Source organism: Somniosus microcephalus, chromosome 24 (assembly GCF_052327205.1).
Source record: "Somniosus microcephalus isolate GS21.2 chromosome 24, FLI_Smic_1.0, whole genome shotgun sequence".
Taxonomy (NCBI): Eukaryota; Metazoa; Chordata; class Chondrichthyes; order Squaliformes; family Somniosidae; genus Somniosus; species Somniosus microcephalus.
Window position 1 is genome coordinate 21,714,584 of NC_141010.1, and position 27,595 is coordinate 21,742,178.

At 42.4% G+C, this 27,595-nt stretch overlaps 1 protein-coding gene across 1 annotated transcript; it reads right to left on the reverse strand.

Annotated features, from left to right (window-relative positions):
• Positions 1–451: 451 nt before the first annotated feature.
• Positions 452–13,087, reverse strand: LOC147101119 (uncharacterized). The gene is made up of 6 exons (XM_085966309.1): positions 12,998–13,087; positions 12,670–12,829; positions 10,978–11,080; positions 8,666–8,698; positions 2,851–2,904; positions 452–1,482 (listed from the first exon to the last, which is right to left on the reverse strand). The coding sequence occupies exons 2-6, from the start codon at positions 12,787–12,789 to the stop codon at positions 1,430–1,432; spliced, it is 363 nt and encodes a 120-aa protein (XP_085822435.1). The 5' UTR covers positions 12,790–12,829; positions 12,998–13,087; the 3' UTR covers positions 452–1,429.
• Positions 13,088–27,595: the final 14,508 nt, after the last annotated feature.

Sequence of the window (27,595 nt, forward strand, 5' to 3'; positions counted from 1 at the left end):
CGGGGCCTATGGATAGCAACCTGGCTTATTCCTTCCTCCCTAATCCAATGGCACTGAGGGAAATGTTATCATCCCTACCACTGAGATCAGCTGAATCAGCACAGGATTTGTACCAGTAATGTTCATGGTCAGTACAGCTCAGACACTCATTAGATACAGTCACTGGGCTATTAGAGAAGTGTGGCTTCTGCTGCATAAGAGAATAACAGTGGGAGGAACGTCAAGCCCTGTTTCCTATGTTACAACAGTGACTACACTTCAATAGTACTCCATTGGCTGTAAAGTGCTTTGGGACGTCCGGTGGTCGTGAAAGACGCTATATAAAATCTTTCCTTTTTCTTTTTAACAATGCTATGGATTCTCAGTGGTAACGTGCTTCAAGTCTGTTGCCTGTACAAAATCCCATTGATGGTGCTGTGTTCGAAAGAGAATAGTACAGACCAGATTTACACTTTACAAGATGCATATTTGTTTATTGATCCAATAGAACAGACACACAAAGAATCATCAATTTAAATCAGACACAGAAAAGAAATATTTTGTTAATAACGTGGATGGCTGCGGCCCTTTCTTGCAGTTAAAAACATCAGTAGGTCACACACCATAAAACTATTGGCTTGAAAAATGAACCGATGCATTCTTTTGTACTTTGTTTTTATATAATATTAACCAATTGAATTAAATCACAATCTCAGGTGTTTGGATCTTGTAATGCGATAGGTGCACCATATGCACCTATTTAATGTATGGGTTTTTAAAATGTAATTTTTTATTTATTTTACATTTGTGCTGTATGAATTTTCGTCCTTTCAGACTACAGTTATAGCTGCAGCTGACTATAGACAGCTGTATAAATATTGTCAACGCTCTGTTTTTAACCATATAGCAATTAAATGTGAGTTCTTATTTTTTAACACTAAGATTTTTTTGAGTTAAATCTAGATGAACCAAATGAATGAAATTAACAGTACACTTATACCACAGAGCCCCGATTCATTGCCAGCACACCATTATGACTTCCCTATTTTTTTGAATGCAAGCAAATTTCAGAAATACATTTAGTATGAAAATGTATCATCCAATTCTATTAGTTCTTCCAATTCTATTAGTTCTTACTTGGGCATGGTACCTGTGCATCATCTGAGGCATTATACATTAATGACATTCATAATCACTGTCTGATTTGGATTCCAGTGTCATTGTGAAAGTTAACTGAAAAGTTTCCACATGAAGAGATTAAAATACCGAACAGCTTTGACAAACTATGCAAAGAGATTTGTTTAAGTGGAGGTTTTGCATCAGTGTTTATGGTTGTTAACTTCCAAGGAGCTTAAACACAAATTTTGAGTTACTGGCTACTTAGCCAAAAAATGTCCTTCCTGATGGTACGGTGTAGGGGACATTCAGATGGTTTTAGACTTGTACTATTTTATTTGCGCCTTCGACCATAGTACTGGATTCTTTCCCATTCAGGTGGTGCCTCTGGAAAAAGAGTGAAAAGACCCAGTGTATTACCAGACTGTCAGTATATCAGATTGGTCAGTGCATCACCAGACTTGCCTGTGCATCACCAGACTGTTTGTGTAACATCTTTAAACATGTAAAATTGGAAGATTTTCCTCACAAATGCACAAATATATCAATTTTTTTCCAAAAATGTTTTTTTTTTTCTTTTGGTGTTCTCCTCATTGTGTCAGTTTACACTTGTGCCATTTTCCTTCAGCTAACAGAACAGGTCATGGACATTTGCAGAGATTCTAAAGCTAATTTTACTCGTACACATTGGCCAGAATGAGGTGTCCACCAAGTAAGATGGGGACTCCATTGCTTTTCCCTACAATACAATAACTCCTGAGGAATTGGACAGTGCAATGGATTAGACACTGGTCTTTCATCTCTGGGACGTGGCCTCAAATCCAGACCACACGGATGAAATGAAAGTATCCACTGTCTGAAATGAGTTTAGACAATTTAGTTCCTAATTGGCAGCAGCCTATGTGACAATGAGTAGCAATGTCACTCAGAGAGGCTTTGGAATGTTTGATGTGGCAAATGCAAAAAGTACATCACTGGCGCTGTAAGGGGAGCTCCTCTGAGGTTGTGGAAGAGTATAGGGTGCTTTACTCACATCTGGCTGTGGTATACTTGATCTTTGTGTAATATTTCCTCTTGTATGTAACCAAGCCCTTTTTATGTGTGCTTTGCTACTCAAATCATTCTTTTCCCATATATCCAGTAAAAGGGAACATTTTGAGTGAAGCACGCTCTTCCTTTCACACAAACAGATTGAAGCAGTACACCAGCAACCTTTTATTGAGTCTCCTGTGTTTGACAGCTCTAAGAATTGTATGTAAAATTAGTTTGGATTGTCTCGGCCTAGTTCTTAGTTGGTAAAGCATAAAATAGTCACATTGTGGCACGATTGATATTCTCATTCATAGAGGCTGCAAGGATGGCTGGTGAAAGAAATTGGAAAAGGACAATTGGTTGTAGGGAGGAGAAGCTGGGCTTAGTCTTTTCATGCTAAGGCATATTGTAGGAGCAGACTAAAGAGAGCTATACTGTCCATCTGACCAGTTCTTTACCTGCACTTAATGCCAAAAGTGGAAATGTGCTCCATTAATGGGCCCCAAAAATGAGCCAAAAATTATTAAAATGCTGCAATTCATGTTAATGCAGATGCTCAAATTAATTTGTTGGAAAGTGTTTGAAGATGAAAATCTGCAGAAACAAATTAGCGCTGAAAATGATAAATTCAAGTTGATTTGAGAGACTATAGCCTGCTGTGTACCCACACCATTAGAGAGGAGGAAGAAGGAACAGGATGAGTTTCGAAGGTGAGCAACATACCAGCACTTGAAGACCGTCGTCCCATAAGTCCTACGAACATCTCTCCCTTTTGTCCTATGTTTAAAAATGAGAAAAAATATCAAGAATAGTAATTATAGACACGTCGACCTATTTATGCTGTTGTCCTTCACCTAGTTGTGTACGCATTGTGAAAGAGCTAACTATTGTATATCGCTTTCTTTTTGGGTTCCTCAAAGTTAGGGATGTTAATGCTGGGGAATGTTTCTGTCCCAACAATGCTCCTTCACCCAATTTCAAAACAGTAGCCCCCGCTGCAGCATTGCTGAATTTTCTGTCCCATTCTTCTCCTGTGAAATATTCTTGATAATCTTCAATCCCGTTCAACGGTTATTTTTTTTTTTATTCGTTCATGGGATGTGGGCATCGCTGACAAGGCCAGTATTTATTGCCCATCCCTAATTGCCCTTGAGAAGGTGGTGGTGAGCCGCTGCCTTGAACTGCTGCAGTCCGTGTGGTGATGCTTCTTTGTAGCGGTTTGGTACAACTGAGTGGCTGGCTCGGCCATTTCAGAGGGGCAGTTAAGAGTCAACCACATTGCTGTGGTTCTGGAGTCACATATAGTCCAGACCGGGTAAGGACGGCAGATTTCCTTCCCTAAAGGACATTAGTGAACCAGATGGGTTTTTTACGACAATCCAGTAGTTCCATGGTCACCATTACTGATACTAGCTTTTTATTCCAGATTTATTTAATTAACTGAATTTAAATTCCCCAGCTGCCGTGGTGGGATTTCAAGGCATGTCTCCGGCTCATTAATCCAGGCCTCTGGATTACTATTCCAGTAACATAACCACTGTGCTACCGTACACGATAATTATAATTAATGTCACATTTGAAGAAAATCTGGATCACAATATTCATCAAATTTCACCCATTTCATTTTTGTTGTTGCTAAAATTCCCTCTAGATGATCACCAGTCACACACACTCCTGTTTATATGCCATAGTGAAGCACTTAGAAAACATACTCTGATATCTATGATGGAATTCATTCTTTTTAAAGGTTGCCAAATGTGCGTGGCATTGATTTAAAATAATAAATCTGTAAATTTAAAGGCATTTAGTGTTGAGTAGACTTCTTTATAATAGGCGTGTCTTTGTTGTTTACTACGAGCCTGTTCTCAAAAACAGAGCTAATAAATATTTGAGAGTAAATGCACAGTAGGTCCTGGGGGGGAAGAGAAAGAACTAGCAATCAAATTATGGCTGTCATGCATTAGTTAGCAATGAGTGATTGATAACTACTTACTGCCTTTTGGAATACTATTGCTTTGGATGAATTTTTAATTATATAGGCTATGATTGCCTGTATGCAATAAACCCTTAAGCACTTTATGGCATAAATAAACACTGCACTAATATTAAAAAAGGGGGACAATTAATGTTGCGCTTATATTACTGGACTGCTCCAAGTAGAAGATGTTCTGTAATGGGGTTGGCTCCGAGTGCTGTAGATGTCACGCCATTTACCATACAAGGGGGAATGCCATGTTGCCTGTAGTAACAGAAAGACAACTCCAGATGTGACTCACAACAGTGTGGAATATATTTAAGGTGGCGATCGACAGATTTTTGAAAGGTAAGGGAGCCGAGGGTTATGGGGAGCGGGCAGGGAAGTGGAGTTGAGGCCAAGATCAGATCAGCCATGATCTTATTGAATGGCGGAGCAGGCTCGAGGGGCCAAATGACCTACTCCTGCTCTTACGTCTTATGTTCTTATGTAACATTATTTTCCAGCCTAGGATATTTCCAGATGCCTGGGAAACAGCTGCGTAGGCCATTGTTGAGAAAATTGCATTGCTGGCCGGCATGGGAGGCTAGGTGCTCAGCAGTTAGATTGCTGCCCTGCCACTGTTGCCTCCAGAGGTGCAAAGGGAAAACAATTCTTCAGGTAGATCTCAGCAACCTCTGGGGGTAGCGGTGCCACATGTGCTTTACAGCATTGCCCCCAAAGTCAGGGTTGTTGGGAGCAGCAGTACTGTAAGAGAAATGCACCACAAAGGAGGCTCACACTGTTTAGTTCATAGCTGAGTTTTACATTTTATATATGTGCTGGTTCGCACTCCACATTTGTCAAAACTTCATACTTTCAATGTAATATTTCCATCTCTGTCAGTTTTAATGGAAACTGAAACAGAATATTTGAAAAGTTATTTGCTTAACACACTTTCTATTATAATCCTGAAAACAGTCTCGTATAAATTTATATTTTTACTAAAATGTCATTGTTGTGTTTGGATTTCTTTACTACAGTGGATTCCTATTGCATGCACAAATGGTGTACATAACAGGACTGACAATAGCACCACTCACTCAATGGCCGATTCATAATGTGTTTGTGGGTCTCTTTTGCATTCTTAATCACAGTGTCCATCGGCAGCACACGTTCCCGTTTCAAGCACCCAGTGCCAGCATCAGGTACTTCCAGGTCAAGCATAAGTAGATGCAAAGATTAGTTCGCAGTGTTCTTCCCCAACAATCTGCCTTTACCCCAACCTGAGAATGCAGCCTGAGCTGTACCATTGTTCCATTTGCAATTCCCACAACCTTCTCTGAATGTGACTGCCAATTAATGCTGAATTATGGGCAGTTGTATGCTGTGGGCGTAAAGATTGGAAAAACAATAAAGACTGCCTGATCACATTTCAATTGGGATCCTTGCAGTTCACAGTGAGAAGCAATTTTTATTCCATTGGACTCGGACTGGATTCAAACCCTGCTCCCACAGGTGAAAGGATAGAATGACAACATATTTCTCCCAATGCTGTTCTTTATTCAAATACTAAAAGATTTGAGACCAAACTGGGATCACTGACACTTCCTCCATTTAAACCCAGGAACTCACCAGGTGGGGAACCACAGCTGTGGACCCATGTCTTGCTATTCCCATGGCACACCACATTATAACATCAATGTGCTGTGCCATTGCACCACTCTCCAAAACACAATTTGCTTTAAATAAAAAATATCCACACATTTAGAGCACTTGCTTAAATTGTCACAGTCCAACAGATAAGAACGCATAAAATGAGAGATGATCATTCAGCCTAATAAGCCCATTCCTTCCACGGGCAATATACAACTTACTCTACCATGGACCCCATCTAATGTCCTCTAGTTTGCTTTCACAGTGCATGTCAAATAGCTTTCTTACATCTACATCAACTATGCATTTTAGCATTTTTAATCATCTCTGAATGGGATGCAAGCAATCTATTTGTGTCTTTCATTTCTAATTCACAGACAATTCAATCACATTTAAGCTGCTTTTCACAGATCACAGAATCACAGAAACCCCACCGTGCAGATAGAGGCCATTTTAGCCCATCGAGCCTGCACCGACACATATCCCACCCTATCCCCGTAACCCCTACACCAACACATATCCCACCCTATCCCCGTAACCCCACGTATTTAATCCCCCTAACACTAAGGGTCAATTTATCATAGCCAATCAACCTAACCTGCACATCTTTGGACTGTGGGAGGAAACCGGAGCACCCGGAGGAAACCCACGCAAACACGGGGAGAATGTGCAAACTCCACACAGACAGTCGCCCGAGGCCGGATTCGAACCCGGGTCCCTGGCGCTGTGAGGCAACAGTGCTAACCACTGCTAACCACTATGCCACCGTGCTTTTATGCTGGGTCTTCCCAGTGACTAACCTTAGCAAGTCTGTCAAGTTTACCCTGGGATGGCCACTGGCTGCACAAGACTTGCTCTTTGGGATCAGGTGGCACCAACACCCCATTGAAACCCATATCAAAAATAGCTTTAGTATGCAGCTAGTAAGCAGAGTCTCTGAGGTTGAGGCAGCTCCAGGTTGACACGATTAAAAATATTTATGAATATGGCTTGGTGAGGCATTTCATTAGGACAGCACTGAAGAAGCTTTGTTTCCCAATTGGTTATGTCTTACTTATACTGGGTACAAATTGGAAAACGATTCATTTTTCCAACAGTGTACACTGAAATAATGCTATCTATTCAAATTCAGAAGATTTGAATCTGAAGTGGTAGTAGTACAGTACACTGCGTATAAAACAATTATATTATTTTAGCTTTTTTATATTGGATTAGTAGGTTGACATTGCTGTCCTAATGAAATGCCTCACGTTTAACAACTGGAATATCCTCACTGTGCCAGTGTGATGTATTCGCTTTCACACATCGTATCACAGGTTCACACAGTGAGACTGCGAAATTAAGTTACATTTTAAGTTGGTTTTGTGTAGTTGGCTAGTGTCTTTTATAAATGGAGCTGAAACAACCATACTCATTTTTGGTTCCCTCTCCTCGGGTACAATTAACTGGTCTTTCAAAACTGCCATCATTAACCTCACTCAAAAAATCCACTGTTGTTTTTGCAAACTACCACTCAATCTCCAACCTCCCCTTCCTCTTGAATGTTCTTGAACATGTTGTCACCTCCCAAATCCATGCCCATCTCTTCTGCAATTCCCAGTTTGAATCTCTCCATACAAAGTTCCACCCCAACCACAGCACTGAAATGGCTCTAACCAAAGTCGTGAACAACATTCTTTGTTACTGTAACAGTGGTGCATTATTCCACCTCGTGCTCCTGAACCTCTCTGAAGCCTTTGACACGATCGACCACGCCATCCTCCTTCAATGCCTCTCCTCCATTGTTCAGCTCAGTGGGACTGCCCTCACTTGGTTCCACTCTTACCTATCCAATTGTAGCCAGAACATTTCCAGCAATGGCTTCTCTTCCCGTTCCCACACTTTTATCCCTTGAGACCCCCCCAAGGATCTATCCTTTGCCTCTTCTTTCTCATCTACATGCTGTCCTTTGGCAACATCACCTGCAGATGTGGGATCAGCTGCCACACCTATGCTGATGATAACCAGCGACACCTCTTTCGACCCCTCCACTACCTCTATGTTGTCAGAATGCTTCTCTGACATCCAGTCTTGGATAAGCCACAAATTCCTATTTGACCCAGAGCTGAGCTTCCAAATCCATATCATCTCCATCACAAACATTGTCTACTTAACACTTCTGTGACCTTGCCCAACTGCACGCCAACTCCAACTACCTGCCACTGAAACCCTCATCCATGCTTTTGTCATCTCCAGATGGACTCTTTCAATCCTCTCTAAATCTCCACCTTCTGTAAACTTCAACTCATCCAAAACTCTGCTCCTCTTAACCTATCCTGCATCAAGTCCCAGTCGCTCATCACCCCTGACATCACTGACCTACACTGGCTCCAAAACCCCACTGCCTCAGATTTAAATTTCTGATCCTCACATTTAATTCCCTTCATGACTTTTCCCCTTCCTATCTCTGCAATCTCCTCCAGACCTACAACCCCTCCACTGAACTCTGCATGCCCAATATACTATAAGCAGAGTAACCTGAATGACCATCAGAGCAAAAGTTGATATTAAAAAATGACAAAGTATATTGTTGAAGAATATGCTAGTATTCATGGATCTCAAAAACGTACAGTGGCACAAGTACAATTGACATACAGCACCTGTACAACACATGCGGGACACTTGTACCTGTATCCAATTTGAACTGATCTGTATTAAATTTTCATTGAATTTCTTTGGTGTGGGAAATCCAACCAAAGTTAACCAGATCAGTGCCTGATTTATGCAAAGCTGCTCCAAATTGGAAACATTTGAGATTGAATTAACTATCTGAATTGTCTGTCTTCAGATTTGTTATTTCAATGTGGTGCTTAGCTAATTCCTACTTGCAGCCCTTAATGAAGGAACAAATACATAGGCACAAGAACGCAATCATTTAGATGGACTTACTTTTACGGCCAATGATACCTGCTTGTGTTGGACCTGAAACATAAAATGAAATGGTAAATACAAAGAAAATCGGAATGAATACCAGTCTTAATTGCTTATATTCCCTTTTTTCACCCCTTACTTCTCCTCTTAAAGGTAGTGGCTTATGTTAAGAACATAAGAACAGAAGAAATAGGAGCAGGAGTAGGCATTCGGCCCCTCGAGCCTGCTCCGCCATTTTATGAGATCATGGCTGATCAGATCTTGGCCTCAACTCCACTTTCCTGCCCACTCCCCATAACCCTTGACTCCCCTGTTGCTCAAAAATCTGTCTATCTCCGCCTTGAATATATTCAATGACTCGGCTTCCACAGCTCTCGGGGGTAAAGAATTCCAAAGATAGTTTCACGGGTACTGGTAGCCTTCTGGTAACTCAACCAAGTGTCCATTCCTCAGGCATGAGCCTGGATAGTGAGTGCCAGTGGGCTGTTCAGCAATGGAAGGAATCAAAGCCAAGTCTAATCCTACTCTGGCCACTCATCAACATATACATTTTGCATTGGGGTCGCTGAGCAGTTTTCTGAAACACAGTGAGGAATTGAACTGGATGAATGCACCTTGTGTGTAACTGATACAGTTGGTCCAGTTACACACCACAAGGTGCATTCATCCAGTGCAATCATTAGAGGAGCTTTACCCTATTTTCATCCATCCTCTCTCCTATTAATCTCTTAGGCATTGCAAATAAGAATACACACATTTTTATTGCATAAAATGTTATGCTTTTGAGTGGAATAAGCCTTTACTTTAGATTTTCTTTCAGTGCAAAAGTCCTTCCCCAATTTAAAATGACTAATGTTATAACATTGGAGAATCAGCAATGATTTGAGCTGACTAGTATCCTTTTTAACATATTTAACTGGATTAAGACTTCAAACATTATAGTTTCTTAAAAGTACTGTTCAGATTTCTTTGAAAAACATTTATAAAAATAATAGCTAGAAGTTCAAAACGGTGTAGAACTAATGTATCTTGTAAAAAAATGTTAAAATAGCAATTTGACTATTTTAAAAAAATTGAATACTGGATGCTAATAAGTTAAAGCTACTTTTTTAATAATTTATTGTAGATATATATTAATGCAGCGTTAGGTCTTGTTAGAAACACAACACGTTGAACAACTGCCACCTGCCATATTGGTCATTTGAACCTCCTAGTCATCTGTAGCAGCAAATCGTACATTTAGCAACTTAAACACATCTTTCAGACTTTGTGCTGCATGGGAACAATGTAGCAAATGCTGTTTAGAGTGAAGTAAATCTAAAACATCCCTATTGATGTTTACGGTCTGCAAATTCAATTGGGGTGGAAGGGAAAAGAGAAATATTAAACATAATACTTCAGAGAGATATTAAATTTCTATTAGCCACTAATGGAAACCACTCAAGAAAGAATGTAAATTAATTGCTGGCAGTACAGGACCTTTTAGCTGTGCCGGATCAGAAAGATTAATGTCAATCTTTGAAAATAGGCTTGAAATCCATTTAGGTCTGAGGGTATATATAATATTACAGTGTAAAGCAAAGACAGATTTAAATACAAAAAAAAAATCAGGCATAATCATTGACTATAGTGATTATGCAGAGTCAAAACCAGGATTGGAACTGGAGATATCAGCCAATATGGTGATAATGTTCTTAATCTAAATGTTGAAACCCTGAGAAAAATCAACCAAATTTCACCAAGGAATAAAGTGACGTTATGATTGTTTTAATCTTAGCCAAACAAATCATAAGCAAGCTTTACTATACAGTGGAGCTACTATATGGAATCATTTATGTCAGTCAAAAAAGTTGCATATAGCTATACTTTAAAGGAATTAAGACGCAAGAAAAACCTGTTTACAAGAGCAGTTAAACAGACATTATCAAAATGTTTTGAACCTTTATAACTTAGACACCAGTATCTAAACACAGACTTAGACTTTTCACAATTTTATATTCTAAAGGCAGGAGAATATTGAACAACTGTTATGAAGATTCCACTAGTTTTGAAAAGCAGTTTTTATTGTCTCTTACCAAAAGACAAAGATATGCACTATTCAAGATACATCTCTGACAAAAGGATGGAGACAACATAATGAGGTACATGATCTCACCAATGGGTGGAGACACATACTATCGACCTTGGAAGATAAAGTCCCTTACCAAAGGACAGGGACACACACTATGGCAAGTACAGTCACTTATCAAAGGATAAGGAAACACCACAGCAAATAAAAAGTCCTTTACCAGGAGACAGGGACACAGAGTATGGCAGGGACAGTCTCTTACCAGAAGAACGTTTACCCATTAAACCATAGAACTTATCAAATTTTGCTCTTTTTACCATGCGGGCAAACTGCTGGATAAGTTTGTTGTCTTCTGGCATATCATCCTAAAGATAGAAAAGAAGTTAAATGGCATTTATTTTTTCAAATATTTTAGACAAAGTAGAGTTTTCTTGACAGATCTCATTTGGATGAACGTTTGAGTGCAGTGGAGGAGTAAATGGTTTGAAGTGTAAGATGGGAGCAAAAAAAATCTGATGGATTGACTGATGGATCAGGTACAAGAAAAAATGTCACTTAAAATAGTTTCCTTGTCTTACATGATTTCAATAGAGAATTCTTGAATTAAATACCATTTAGTAGATTACTGCTTCAAAATTTGGCTTAATATATTGAATAGACAGTCACCTAACACTAATGCAGTGAAAGGGAACCAATTGAGGTGTTACAAGAATGAATGTATAGATTTCTGATACACAGGGGAGAGACCTGGGTTTGAGGGAGATGGAAATAGACGCTGAGTGGGTCCAGCCTGGCCTCAGGCACGGGCGGTAATACTATTGTCACCGGGTATTCGAAGTGTGACTAGACTCTTGTTGGCAAAAATCTATCGAGCTGATAGCCTTTTGTGTTTTCGCCTAATTATTTATCTTCCGATTTCTCCCCTCCCTTCTCACATTAAATGATCTGTCCGGCGCCCTCCCATTGGGGTTGTCTATTGAACGCACTGATTTGGAACAGCAGAAATACTCAATGATACTGTCTAACCCTAGGGTAATCAACTTTTGAAACGATATTAAATTACTATTTCAGGAACTGAAAATAAGTCGATGCTCGGTTTTGCTCACGGACTTTGAGCCTTGTTAATTGTAAAATGCTCAGATCAGGGAACGGGTGCGGGGTGCGGGGGGCGAGCTAGGAAAAGACTGCCACAAACAGGCGACGGGACATCACGCACCTTCGGCTATTCACTGTGACCTGATTTAGACGAGACTTCAAGCACTCCTGCTATACACAAATTATAAATATTATAACAAATACGTAAAATGTAAATAAAAAAGGGCGTGGTGGGGTGGAGGGAGGGGACAATCGGGAGATATGAAGATACAGGAAAATAAATGTCTTAACATAGTTGGAGTTCCGAGTTTGTAAACCTGTGAGACAGGACGGTGCACCGCAGGTCTGCAGGGTGCCGAATATAAGGTGACATCGATAGCTAGAGCTTGATTTTAAAGTGAGTATGGACTGATATGAATTGGGAGATCATTTCAAAGCCAAACCTTTGGGGGACTGGAATGGAATGGAATGGCGAGGTCGGGCACTAGGTGACATTGGATACTAATTCTTTCAATTCATACCTTACACATTTTTTAAATGTAATTGAATATTTTGCATCAACCCCATCAAGCTTTTACCGATCTTCAATCTCCTCCCCTGACCGTTCCCATTCCCTGCTCATTCCATCATTATCCCATCTATCCTGAACTCACCTTCCCGTTATAATTACAACTTGTACATCTTTTCCTTACGCTCTTCCCGATTCCCCCCCCCCCCCCCTCCCCCCTCTTTCTCCAGCTATTTAACTGATTGGGGTTTGGGGAGTTTCAGTCTGAATTGGTTGCACCGTGCGATCTTCCACCAGAATAACCTGTTTTAAAAAATAAAGCCAGTCCACACAGTGAAAGGTGCCGCTAACCTGCCAGTTCTCGCTGTCTGTGTTCCACGAGTCCCTCTCCAGCGCCGGCGACGGGTCTTCGTCGCAGTTAACATGTGCAAACACCACGATCAGCAAAAGGATGACTTTAAGGCTTTCCATTCTCGAGGGGTGAACTGACAACTCTCGAGATCCGAGTTTCCTGTTTGCAGTGGAGGGAAAGAATGTGACAACAAGAGCAATGGCATCAGTTTGAGTTCAAATGAAAAGTTATAATCTATTCAAGCAGAGAGAGAGAGAGAGAGAGATCTGCAAACGAGCAGGTCTCTTTCCTATCACACAGAACAGAGCTAAAAGTTAGTTTCAAAACCTTTGGTCAGTTTCACGCGGCTCTTTGGCTTCTCTCTGACGTTTCAGTGCGCCCGGGACTCATTTATAGCAAATCTCAACGTGATCTGCAGGGCTAAAGCCCTCCTTTCCTTTATCAAAAGCGAATGAATCACCGGCCTGTCATTTCACAGATTTATTCGGGGGGGGGGGGGGGGGGAGAGATGTCTCCGGTAATGCGCGTAATCAGGAGTGGATCCTGCACATCCCCCTGACCATCTCTGCACTCTCCCCTTGAGGATTTCAATCGAATTGATGGAGCCATGACGTCAAATGGAGCGCAAAAACATAAGACACAGCATAGAAAGAAGGCTTAGGAACAAGTTAGGGAAAGAAAAACACACAACCGGATTGCAACGGAGACAGTTAAAGACTCGCCCTTTCGATATCCTGCTCTCATCCCGACTCTTTCCTCCAATAATCAGTTTTATCAGGTGCCCTCTAACTGCGATTGATAGTAAAACCCCTAGCTTTTTGTAACCATATCATTAGGAGCCAGTTTCCTTTCATTGAAGGGGTGAAACTAACAAACTTCGATTTCATGTAAAATACTATTCCAATCCCACTTAGATTTTAAAGTTTATTGGCTGCCGGGAGCCAATAGCGACGAATGACTAGATTAGGAAACAAGGTTTTTCGCAGAGCTAAAATCTTGTGATTCGAATATCTGGATATTCTGCGGCAACCCACACCGACTCGTTTCCTTTCGACTTGTCCATTTCATCAATTTCAAAAACGAATATAGCAATATTTTTCACTTATTATGGAGAAAAACTCAACACATTCTCCCTCCACCTCATCTTCACCCCACAGGCATATTCCATTGTTAAAAACATGCATTCCATGTTTTGTTGGCTGCTTATACACCTTTGAATCTAATATGGAATATACAGACTCGTATATCCAGGACTTTGGGGTATTCGGAGTGAGTTTATCCCAAATATTCAGAGTGGGAATATACCAAATCAGGAGAGCCAATCGAATAATCCCGCCGGTATTAGGGTTTTTTTTGGAACTGGATAACTTCTGATAAAATGGACATCAAAAATGTTACAGATCGAGGTAAAGTTAACAGGAAGGAGCTGGCTCTCGGGCTCTGGGATGTGGGGTGTGTTGATGGATCTGGTAGTCTTGATTCGGATGTGGGGTTGAGTTGATGGATCTGGTTGTCCTGATTCGGATATAGGGGTGAGGATATAAGAGCTGGTAATCCTGATTTGGGGTATTCGGGATGAGTTTGTCGAGCTGACGGGGTGAGTTTATGAAGATGGTATTTGGGTTATTCGGTGAATTTTAAGAGTTAGCATATCTGACCTCAAACTGAATAAGTTTGGGAATAAAAACAGAACATGCTGGAAATACTTAGCAGGTCAGGCAGCATCTGCGGAGAGAGAAACAGAGTTAACGTTCCAGATCGATGACTTTTCATCAGAAGTGGAAAAGGTTAGAGATGTAACAGGTTTTAAACAAGTGCAGAGGCAGAGAAAGGGAGATGGGAGGAAAGAGCGAAAGGGAAGACAGGAGAGATTAAATGACAAAAGGGCTGATGGTGCAAGGCGAAAGGAGATGGGAATGGGACCAGTAAAGAAACAAAGTTCAGGAGGTAGATATCTATTTTGTTTTAAAGAGACTTATTTTGCTTGTAGGAAACTAAACTTTGAATGAAAAACCAGAAAGTTTTTGATAGGATCCGAGTGAAGCATAGAAGTAACTTGTGTTGTTGCAGATTTAACATGGTCTGGATACCATAAGGTGATGACTCAATGAAGACTAAAGCACTGCCTGACAAAATGTCCTTAAAAGTTCCAAACATATCTCTAGAAAATGCTTCTGGACTTTGCTCCTGCTACAGTCACTCCTACACAGCACACTGAACAGAAGAATCCAGCCAACAAAGAGATATATTAGGTAAATGTAAAAGTAATTCAGTCAACAATACTTCATCAAACTCTCAAGTACTATATCAAGTAATGTTACCGCATTTCAGGCGCCAGTATCGATGCCCCCATCTATTAATTAAGGTCCGTAGTTGCCCAAATTCACTTCGAAAGCTATTTTTAAAATTCGTACACGGGATGTGGGCTTCGCTGGCAAGGCCAGCATTTATTGCCCACCCCTCATTGCCCTTGAGAAGTTGGTGGTTAAGTGGTTTGGTACAACTGTGTGGCTTGCTAGTTAAGAGTCAACCACTTTGCTGTGGGTCTGGAGTCACATATAGGCCAGACCGGGTAAGGATGACAGATTTCCTTCCCCATAGGACATTAGTGAATTTCATGGTCACCATTACTGATACCAGCTTTTTCTTTTATGACTGGCGCTCGATAAAGTTAGTGTAACACCGCTTTGGGAACTGTAGTCATCGAGGTTTATTTGCTATAAGCTCTATGTACAGAAGAAAGACATGGGCCAAAGGGAACGGCCGCTACAACTTGTCCGCTGGAAATTGAACCTATCTTCCCGGAATCATCTTCTGGCTCGTCCGTTCATTATTTGTCTGAATGACGCAAACGCTGAATGTTATCTTAATTCATACAAAGCGATGTCTACACCTGATATCGTCACCCAATTTTTTTTTAACTATCAGCATCATAACCGAACGGCTTTACTTCTGAGTGAGAACCAAACACCGCTGGCGTATTCAATTCACATTAAGATGTCACTCCCTGCCGTCTCGTTATCTTTCATTGTCAAAGACAGAAGCTGTCGCTTGTGATTCGTGCAGAGTCCAAGAGCTGCTGCGACTATAAATGTTTCAGATATATTAGAAAGATTGTCGTTTGCCAGTATTTCGGGATTTAACCCCCAAAAGTAAAATCATTATTTTTCAATATTTAAAAAAAAAACAGAATGTTAATTCTGTTACTCTATATTGATTATGAAATAAATATGCATATTGTTTAATTTTCAACTCCAATAGGAACTAAGCCAAATTATCCATGCTATAGCTATCAATTTGGCGCTGGTATTGAGGCAATCTGGTACAAAGCTTCACTCGGGTGTTCCGATTCATCTGGAACTGGTGTTCCTATAGTATTTCATGTTGGACATTTATTTAGTGTCAGCTCCAGTTGGAATCTACACATTGCAGATTAACTCTGGGTAGTCTACTTAGTCTGAAGTCCCTCCCCTCCTTGTCAGTAGACCAATGTCAGGTAAGGACTTACTTTAGCTGGATGAATTGGGCTGCACACATTGATTTATATGGTTTCATGTAGAGGAACAAGAGTAGCCCCTTGAGCCTGCTCCGCCATTCAATTAGATCATGGCTGATCTGTACCTCAACTCCATCTACCCGCCTCAGCATCGTATCCCTTATAGATACCCTTATCTAACAAAAATCTATCCCTCTCATTCTTGAAAGTGCTAATTGTCACCTTTTGGGGCAGAGAAAACCAGATTTCTACTAATCTATAAACCTCAGACTGGCACTGTGCATGCACAGGTGCTTTGAATCATAGAATGATACAGCACAGAAGGAGGCCATTCGGCCCATCGTGCCTGTGCCGGCTCTTTGGTAGAGCTATCCAACTAGTCCTACTGCCCCGCTCCGGACATCATTCCAGATGGGACCTGAACTTTGTCTTCATTGCTGCCATCGCAGAAAATGATGTTTCACAAACGTATGTTGTTGGCAAAGGCAGCAACACTCTCATTGCTTCTTTCACCCATTCTGGGTACTGATTAGCAAAAGAGCCAGAGGCGACATGAGGAAGCATTTTTTTTTTACGCAGCGAGTCGTTGTGATCTGGAATACACTGCCTGAAAGGGTGGTGGAAGCAGGTTCAATAGTAACTTTTCTGCCTACAGTATATGCAGTGATATCTCAAATCTCAGACAAAGTAACAGCACTGGGAATGGATGACTTGGCATATGCCAGTGAAATATTATTGTCTCCATCACATGACATCACTACTATTATGATGTCAGAATCCTACAGAACTGTTTCTTTTACTGTTTCTTGCCTTTAATGAAACTGGCTAGAAGTTGATGGTAGTGGCAGGCAGGGCAGAAGCTCAGTGAAGAGTAGATATGAGCAAGAGCGCAAAGATAGTGAAAAAATTAGTAGGTGAAAGGTAAAAAGAAACAAAAAACAAACATTCAGTAAACAGAGCACAAACAAAAGGAAATTGCATAAAAATATTAGCGGGAATTGAAGCTAATAGCTCAGGGTACAGCATGATATAGTTTTCTGATATTGTTTAAATCAGCTTCATGTTGGTCTGAAAATTGCCATGAATTAGCAGTGCAGTAATTCATGGATAATGCCAGAAGAACTTAATGTACTGTGAGGTTTCCAACCATTTTGTATCACCACCAATATTCAGTGAGGTCCCACATCATTCACGACTGCCAATTCAATATGCTCCAAAGTCCCACACCATTCTGCATCTAACTGCAGCATACTATTCTATGAGGTTCTTAATATTTGTTATTATCACCCAATGCAATTGAAGACAAAAAAAAGCACCTTATACTTGGTCCACCAATATGCCTTAATCCCAACTTTAGAGAGTGTGCTCTGGTGCACCAGCGTGAACATTTCTAATTCCAAATCATCCTTCCTATTGCCTCTTTGAGTCTGGTGAGCATTTTAGCATTTATGCTACATTGTAAGCAGTTTTGTGCTGTCAGATATATCTATTATGAGTTGGGGTGAGACTATTCAAGCTTATTCCGTATTAACCTTGCCAGTCTGCTGGAGTTTTCATTTTTAAATAATATTTATCAATCAATTCCCTTAAATGACCATACAGAACTAATATTCTGAATGTTTGCATATCACAAGTTACATTTCACTTTGATATATATTTTTAATGTCCAATAGACCAGTTATTTTTAAGAACAAGAGATGTTGATTGCTAGGACTGGATGGAGTCCAATTTTGTAGAATATCTGGCAGAAGTACTTACTTTTGGACAAGATACCAGAAAAACAGGTGGGGGCAGGAGTGGGGCGGGGGCGGGGTGGGGAAGGAGGTGGGGTTTTGGCGGGGGTGCGGTGGGGATGGGGCGGGGAAGGAGGTGGGGTTTTGGCGGGGTTGGGGGTGCGGTGGGGCGGGGAAGGAGGTGGGGTTTTGGTGGGGGTGGGGGCAGGGATGGGACTGGCCACCTAATGCAAAAATATGATTCGCAGGGAGTCAGGCTAAAGGTCATAATGTATTGTAGTGTCCGTCTGATAGGCAATTCTGATACAACCTTTTTTCCTTCATTGTTGTGATTGTGTTAATATTAATCAATGTAATAAGGTAACCTGATATTTTTCTTTTTATAAGGTAATGAAAAGCAATTGGTTGCTATGTGGATAATTGCGCTAATAGCCCTCACCTGGAACCTTTTTATTGGCAGAGATAATGAAGGATCTCCCAGCACAACATCTATTAGGGCCATCAGTCTAATAGTGTTTCCCATGAAAGGGATCATTTAATATGATTTGCAAGATTGGACTTTGGCAATGTAGCCTAGTTCACTTCTAAATTAGAACCCTGTATTAGAAAAAGAACAAACAAATGAGAGGCAAAAGTCAAATGAGTTGGATTTGGTGAGATTAGAAAACTGAAAGGCAATGGGGCTTCCGTAGTGCCTTAGAACAGAAACCTGTCTGAAAGCAGCCTGGTTTTGACATCACAATATATTTGTAATTTGGCGAAAATAATTGATTTGCTTTTTTGATGTGGGGTTTTGAACCAAAACACTGTGGAAAGTTTGCAGTAAAATTGCAGATTGCATGCATTTATGACATGCCATGGCAAGGGAATATTATGTAGAATCCGAGGAGTGCTCTCCCTCTGGAGCATTCCAAACCTAGAGTCCTACACAATCCAGTACTGTGTAGGACAATATATTTGTAAGTAAATATTGAAACATGTCTTGCAAATGTATCAAAAACTCATAGTTATGTATTAGTACAGTTTGGACTCACTCTTCTTGATGTTTCAGTCAGTCTATGTTTATCATTTCAGGGTTGGGGACATGTTTTTACTGCTTTGTGTTTGCATCTGGGCAACATCATTATCTGAATAGGGCTTCATAAGCCAAATATAGAATATCCTATTGGAGTAAGAAAATCTTACTGTCTAGGTCCACAATTGACTTCAATAGCTACCGCTCACCAATAAACTCACACTCCTTTCAGTCAGTCACTGTTGTCCTATCTGTGGGAAATGGCTGGACTGGACAAAAGGATTAAGTGTGGGGTAGAATTAAAGCTCCAGGAGCACGGGGCCTCCAAAACATTTGAAGGTTAAACAAAATCCTTCAGGACTATATAAAAGTCTTTGGTAATTCCAAATAATAATGCTTGTTACCCCCATCCTGAAGATGACACAATCCCAGTGCTGCTTTATGTCCATCTCCTTGAAAGTTTTTGCACAGCATAAAATGCAACTTTCCAAGATTTGTTCAGAAACTCAGTTGATAGAAAAGCATTACAATACCGTCAATGATGGGAATGATTTATCTGTGCATTAGTTTTTCACAGGTATGTTGTTTATTCTGGATAAATCAGGAAAACTTATGTGGCAGAAGGGAAGCTAAGAATTAAAGGAACGGTAACATATGTTACTAGACTAGTAACCCAGAGGCCCTGACTAATAATCCAGAGATATGAGTTCAAATCCCACCATGGAAGCTGGAGAATTTAAATTCAGTTAATTAAATAAACCTGGAATAGAAAGCTAGTATCAGTAATGATGACCAGAAACTATCGGATTGTCATAAAAACCCATTGGACTGGATTTTCATTCAGAAGTCGGGAAGGAGGCGGGACTACAGCAGGCCAATTAAGGGCCACCCGGCAACAGGTGACGTCACAGACTGAAATTTCATCTGTCAAGACGTGTTGACAGATGAAATATCAGTGTTTCACAGCTGTTTGAAGCTGTCAAACACTGACAGTCTTACTTCTAACCTGAGTCCTTCTACGCAGACTCAGTTAGAAATCACGCCGGCACTGAAAGCTGAAGGCTGTCACTTTTGACAGCTCGCGGCCATTCTGCTTTCTGTGCTGACTGAATGATGGACTCCCGAAGCCTAGAGGAAGGAAGGCTGTTAAGGTAAGTACAGGTAATTTAAACTTCTTTACACACTTTAGACACACCAAACACACTTACCTTTACACTCATGCACCCATCACTCACCTGAACACCGACATCTCGACCCCTCCAAGTCCTTCAACCCGACGGCCTGCCTGCTCTAACCTGGCGTGGTTTGGAGCCGTCGGGAATCCCACACGACACCCCTCAAAATAGGGATTAGGCTAAAAACTGCCTGTTAACTACCTGCTAACAGGCAGTTAATTGGCACTAATCCCTTCCCACCTTGGGTCGATGGATCCCAGTGCGGGGCGGGTACCCGCCTCCTTTGAAACTTACGTGGAGGCGAGTTTTGGGCGGGATGGTGTCGGGACCCCCAAAAACGGGATTTTTGCCCCCCGCACGCCTAAAAGCCCGCCTCACGGCACACTGAAAATCGACCCCATTGTATTCCACCACAATCTGTAACCTCATTGCAACCTAAAAATGAGGTGCCAACCTAGGGAAGCTGCAGCACAGGACTACATGCATGCTAAACAGCAGAAGCAGCATGCTATAGACAGGGCTAAGTGATCCCACAATCAACTGATTAGATCAAAGCTCTGCAGTCCTGCCAATCCAGTCGTGAATGGTGGTGGACAATTAAACAACTAACGGGAGGAAGAGGCTCCATGGATATCCCCATCCTCAATGATGTCGGAGCCCAGCACATGAGTGCAAAAGACAAAGCTGAAGCATTTGCAACCATCTTCAACCAGAAGTGCCAAGTGGATGATGCATATTGGCCTCCTCCTGAGGTCCCCATCATCACAGAAGACAGTCTTCAGCCAATTTGATTCTCTCCACGTGATAGCAAGAAACGGCTGAGCGCACTGGATACAGCAAAGGATACGAGCCCTGACAACATCCCGGCTGTCATGCTGAAGACTTGCGCTCCAGAATGAGCTGCGCATCTAGCCAAGCTGTTCCAGTACTGCTACAACATTGGCATCTACCCGACAATGTGGAAAACTGCCCAGGTATGTCCTGTCCACAAAAAACAGGACAAATCCAATCTGGCCAATTACCGCCCTATCAGTCTACTCTCAATCATCAGCGAAGTGATGGAAGGTTTCATTGACAGTGCTATCAAGCGATACTTACTCATCAATAACCTGCTCACCGATGCTCAGTTTGGGTTCTGCCAAGACCACTCGGCTCCAGACCTCATTACAGCCTTGGTCCAAACATGGATAAAAGAGCTGAATTCCAGAGGTGAGGTGAGGTGAGAGAGACTGTCCTTGACATCAAGGCAGCATTTAACCGAGTGTGGCATCAAGGAGCCTTAGTAAAACAGAAGTCAATGAGAATCAGGGGGAAAACTCTCCACTGCCTGGAGTCATACCTAGCACAAAATGGTTGTGGTTGTTGGAGGTCAATCATCTCAGCCCCAGGACATCGCTGCAGGAGTTCCTCAAGGCAGTGATCTGGACCCAACCATCTTCAGCTGCTTCATCAATGACCTTCCCTCCATCATAAGGTCAGAACTGGGGATGTTCGCTGATGATTGCACAGTGTTCAGTTCCATTTGCAACTTCTCAGAAAATGAAGCAGTCCATGCCCGCATGCAGCAAGTCCTGGACAACATTCAGGCTTGGGCTGATAAATGGCAGGTAACAGTCGTGCCACAGAAGTGCCAGGCAATGACTATCTCCAACAAGCGAGAGTCTAACCACCTCCCCTTGATATTCAATGGCATTAAAATTGCCAAATTCCCAACCATCACATCCTGGGGGGGTCGCCATTGACCAGAAACTTAACTGGACCAGCCACATAAATACTGTGGCAACAAGAGCGGGTCAGAGGCTGGGTATTCTGCGGCGAGTGTCTCGCCTCCTGACTCCCCAAAGCCTTTCCATCATCTACAAGGCACAAGTCAGGAGTGTGATGGAATACTCTCCACTTGCCTGGATGAGTGCAGCTCCAACAACACACAAGAAGCTTGATACCATCCAAGACAAAACGACCTGCTTGATTGGCACCCCATCGACCACCTTAAACATTCACTCCCTCCATCACCAGCGCACCGTGGCTGCAGTGTGTATCATGTAGAAGATGCACAGCAGCAACTCGCCAAGGCTTCTTCTGCAGCACCTTCCAAACCCGCAACCTCTGTCACCTAGAAGGACATGGGCAGCAGGCGCATGGGAACACCATCACCTGCAAGTTCCCCTCCAAGTTACACACCATCCTGACTTGGAAATATATTGCTGTTCCTTCATCGTTGCTGGGTCAAAGTCCTGGAACTCCCTCCTTAACAGCACTGTGGGAGTACCTTCACCACACGGACTGCAGCGGTTCAAGAAGGTGGCTCATTATCACCTTCTCAAGGGCAACTAGGGATGGGTAATAAATGCTGGTCTTGCCAGTGGCACTCACATCCCAGAACAAATTTTTAAAAATTGCACTTTTTGTTATCCCTATGAACTAAAGTTGTAGGTTAGTTGAATGGACTGGTGTTTTGGACATTTTCTTTGGGGGCTGGATCTGATTCAGCCTATAGACAATTGATATAAATCAATTTAGAGATTTCAGTATACCTGTAAACAACAAAAGAATGAGGAAATCTGACAACATAATTTTAACCCGTATTGTCTGCTCAGGATTTACATGTAAAGACAATGGCCCCGATATTTACTCTGGTGGGATTTCAAAGCGGGGGTTGGGTGGGGGTGGGGGAAGAGCAGTTCTGGTCCCTGAATGCTGAGGAGATTAACTCCACAGCAAGCTTGTTTTTTTTTTAGCAGGCTTTCGGTGATCGCGGTGGGGTTACCGATCGCAGGGAGGGAAGCAGGCTAGTTTGGGGGTTAGTGGAAGCACTCCTGCTCCATAAGCAGTGTTGGAAAGGCACTTACCTCTTCCACACAGCAGTCTGTGCCTCCCTTTAGTTGCTGGGTTTCCCGAGGCTCGGGAAACCTGGCTGGCCAGGGTTAAAGCTGGAAGAGAGATAAAATCTGAGGCATGCAGCCTCATTAAAATATTTAAATGAGGAACTCACCTCCTCAGAGCAGATTTTTTGCCCGCACCCCACCCCCTCCCTCCACAGCCCCCTGTCCTGCTTCCATTAAACCCAGAAGTGGACAGGTTTGAGGCGGGTTAGATTCAGGTTTGAGATTTAAAATTTTTTTAACATCCCACCTGACCCAAACCCACCCATTTTTGGGGGTTACAATTACCCCCAGTGATGCTGCTGGCAAATAAGCCAATCAAGGGTATGATTCTTCGTCATGTTGCTGCTGCTTTTGACGGGTATGTGTGTCTGTCTTCTTTACTTCTCTTGCCTCTTTACCAAACTACAGGTGGAGTTGCCCTCGTTTTGCCCTCTGTTCTGATCCAATATTCTGTGAATTATGGAATGAAGGTATCATTGCTTCATATGGCAGCAATTGCTGAGCAAAATAATGTTACCGTGCCACAGTAAAGGATGAAAACAAATTTACCAGAAATAAAAAGTAATATAAGGGTTAAGTCATGGCAGTAGAGCTCGGACCTGTGTCATGCTCCTCCTGTAACATGTGGGAAATCAGGGACGCTTCCTGTGTCCCTGACGACTATGTGTGCGGGAAGTGTGTCCAGCTGCAGCTCATGTGGGACCGCATGACGGCCCTTGAGCTGCAGATGGACTCACTTTGGAGCATCCACGATTCTGAGAGGGGTGTGGATAGCACATTTAGTGAGTTGGTCACACCGCAGGTTAAGGCCAGCGTAGACAGTACATGGGTGACCAAAAGGCAGAGCAAGGGCAGGAAGGTAGTGCAGAAATCCCCTGGGGTTGTCTCCCTTAGCAACAGGTTCACCGTCTTAGGTACTGTTGTCGGGGGGGGTGACGCATCGGGGGAAGGCACCAGCAGCCAGGCTCATGGCACCATGACTGGCTCTGTTGCAAAGAAGGGAGGGAAAAAGAGTGGCAGGGCTATAGTAATAGGGGATTCGATTGTAAGGGGAATAGATAGGGGTTTCTGTGGTCGCGACCGAGACTCCAGGATGGTATGTTGCCTCCCTGGTGCAAGGGTCAAGGATGTCTCGGCGCGGGTGCAGAACATTCTGGAGGGGGAGGGGGAACAGCCAGTTGTCGTGATACATGTTGGTACCAACGACGTAGCTAAAAAAAGGGAAGAGGTCCTACAAGTAGAATTTAGGGAGTTAGGAGCCAAGCTAAAAAGTAGGACCTCGAAGGTAGTAATCTCTGGATTACTACCAGTGCCACGTGCTAGTAAGAGTACAGAGAACAGGATAGTTAGGCTAAATACGTGGCTTGAGCAGTGGTGTAAGAGGGAGGGTTTTAAATTTTTGAGGCATTGGAACCAGTTTTGTGGTAGGTGTGACCTATACAAAAGGGACGGTCTACACCTGTGCAGAGATGGAACTGATGTTCTCGGGGTAATTTTTGATAAAGCAGTTCGGGAGCATTTAAACTAGTATGGCAGGGGGCTAGAAACCTATGTAGTGAAATAGAGGAAAGTGAAAGGCAGACAGAAATAAATGGTAAAAGGGTGAGGAACAAAAAACAAAGGGCCAAACTAATTCATAAAAAATGTGAGCATAAAAAAAGCCTGAGGGTTTTATACCTTAATGCGAGAAGCATCAGGAACAAGGTAGATGAATTAGCTGTGGAAATAGAGGTTAATAATTATGATCTAATTGGGATTACGGAAACATGGTTGCAGGGTGAGCAGGGCTGGGAGCTTAACATACAGGGGTATTCAGTATTTAGGAAGGATCGACAAAAAAGAAAGGGAGGAGGGGTAGCATTGCTAGTAAAAGAGGGGATAAATGCAATTGAAAAGAAGGATATTAACTCAGTTAATACAGAATCTATATGGGTGGAGCTAAGAAATAGCGAGGGGCGAAAAACATTAATAGGAGTGGTATATAGGCCTCCAAATAGTAAAATAGAGGTTAGGGAGGGCATCACGAGGGAAATTAGAGAAGCGTGCAATAAGAGCACAGCTGTCATCATAGGTGACTTTAACTTACATATAGATTGGACTAGCCTAATCAGTAAAAATAATGAGGAGGAGGAATTCCTTGAGTGTTTAAGGGATGGTTATCTGGATCAATATGTCGAGGAACCAACTCGGGAACAGGCTATATTGGACTGGGTACTGTGCAATGAGAAGGGACTAATCAGTAATCTTGTTGTACGGGGACCCTTGGGTCAGAGCGATCATAACATGATCGATTTCTCACTCGAAATGGAGAGCGAAGAAATTGACTCAGAGACTAAGGTCCTGAATTTAAACAAGGGGAATTATGATGCCATGAGACGGGAACTGAGTAGGTCTGATTGGACAACGTTCCTGGGAGGACTGGAGGTAGATAAACAATGGCAAACATTTAAAGATAGAATGACAAAATTGCAAACATTGTTTATACCAATCTGGCATAAAAGGAAATCTAAAAAGGTGACTCAACCGTGGATAACAGGGGAAATTAGAGACAGCATAAAATCCAAAGATAGGGCGTATAAAATAGCCAAAAAAAGCGCCAGAGCGGAAGATTGGGAACAGTTTAAGATAGAGCAAAGGAGGGCAAAGGGCATGATCAAGAGGGGCAAAATAGCTTACGAAAACAAGCTGGCGGAAAATATAAAAACTAACTCCAAAAGCTTTTATAAATATATCAAAAGGAAAAGACTGGTGAAAACCAAAGTTGGTCCATTGCAGTCAGATACGGGGGAATATATAATGGGAAATAAGGAAATGGCAGATCAACTAAATGCATACTTTGGGTCAGTCTTTACGAAGGAAGACACAAAAAACCTCCCTGGGATATCGGGAAAAATAGGGACATTGGCAAAGGAGGAACTGACGCAAATCAATATCTCTAAGGATATGGTGTTAAGGAAGCTAAAGGGATTGAAGGTGGACAAATCCCCAGGGCCTGATAACATGCATCCTAGGGTACTGAAGGAGGTGGCCCTAGAGATAGCGGATGCACTAAGGATGATTTTTCAGAATTCATTAGACTCGGGAACAGTGCCGATGGATTGGAGGGTAGCTAACGTTACCCCACTATTCAAAAAGGGGGGTAGGGAAAAAGCAGGTAATTACAGACCTGTAAGCCTTACATCAGTTGTGGGCAAAATGCTGGAGTCCATCATTAAGGATGAAATAGCGGAGCACTTAGCAAATGGGGACAGGATAGGACAGAGTCAACATGGATTTACAAAGGGTAAATCGTGCTTGACTAATCTATTGGAATTTTTTGAGGGAGTAACTGGTAGAATAGATGGGGGAGAGCCAGTAGATGTGGTGTACCTGGACTTCCAAAAGGCCTTCGATAAGGTCCCACATAAAAGATTAGCATGGAAAATTGAGGCTCATGGGATAAAGGGGAAAGTTTTGGCGTGGATAGGGAACTGGCTGTCAGATAGAAAACAGAGAGTTGGAATAAACGGCTCATTTTCTGAATGGCAGGCAGTAACAAGTGGGGTACCACAGGGATCTGTCCTGGGCCCCCAGCTGTTCACAATTTACATTAATGACCTGGATCAGGGAGTCGGATGCAGCATTTCCAAATTTGCAGACGACACTAAACTAGGAGGGGGGGTGGGCTCAGAGGAAGAGACCAGGAAGCTCCAGAGCGATTTGGACAGACTGGGCGATTGGGCGGATAAATGGCAGATGCACTATAATGTGGACAAGTGCGAAGTTATCCACCTTGGGTGCAGGAACGGGAGGGCAAATTATTATTTAAATGGCAATAGATTGGGAGAGGGGGAAGTACAGAGAGACCTGGGTGTTCTTGTACACCAGTCACTGAAGGCGAGCATGCAGGTGCAACAGGCGGTCAAGAAGGCAAACGGTATGCTGGCCTTCATAGCAAAAGGGTTAGAATACAGGAACAGGGATACCTTGCTGCAGCTGTACAGGGCACTGGTGAGACCACACCTCGAGTACTGTGTACAGTTTTGGTCGCCTCATCTGAGGAAGGATGTTCTTGCCATGGAGGGGGTGCAGCGGCGATTCACCAGGCTGATACCAGGAATGGCGGGAATGACCTATGAGGAGAGACTATGTAGTTTAGGGATGTACACACTGGAGTTTAGAAGATTGAGAGGGGACCTCATAGAAGTGTATAAAATTCTGACAGGTCTAGACAGACTGGATGCAGAAGGAATGTTTCCCTTGGCGGGTGAGAACAGAACTAGAGGACATAATTTAAGGATAAGGGCTAAACCATTTAGGACAGAGATGAGGGGGAATTTCTTCACTCAGAGAGTGGTGAACCTGTGGAACTCATTGCCACAGAGGGCAGTGTACGCCAGCTCATTAAATATATTTAAGAGGGAATTAGATATATTTCTACGGGCAAAAGGGGTTAAGGGTTACGGAGAGAAGGCGGGGACGGGATACTGAATTAAAGGATCAGCCATGATCTCATCGAATGGCGGAGCAGGCACGAAGGGCCGAATGGCCTACTCCTGCTCCTATCTTCTATGTATCTATGTATCTATGTAATAGCAACATTATCAAGGATTCTCAACCTATTCTACTATGAAAGTTTTAA

Excerpts from the sequence above, each read along its gene's own strand:
- LOC147101119 (XM_085966309.1), bottom strand. The coding sequence starts at position 12,789 with ATGGAAAGCCTTAAAGTCATCCTTTTGCTGATCGTGGTGTTTGCACAT. Across the intron at positions 11,081-12,669 it reads CAGACAGCGAGAACTGGCAG|GATGATATGCCAGAAGACAA; the intron begins GTTAGCGGCACC and ends TTCTATCTTTAG. Across the intron at positions 1,483-2,850 it reads ACGACGGTCTTCAAGTGCTG|AGGCACCACCTGAATGGGAA; the intron begins GTATGTTGCTCA and ends CTCTTTTTCCAG.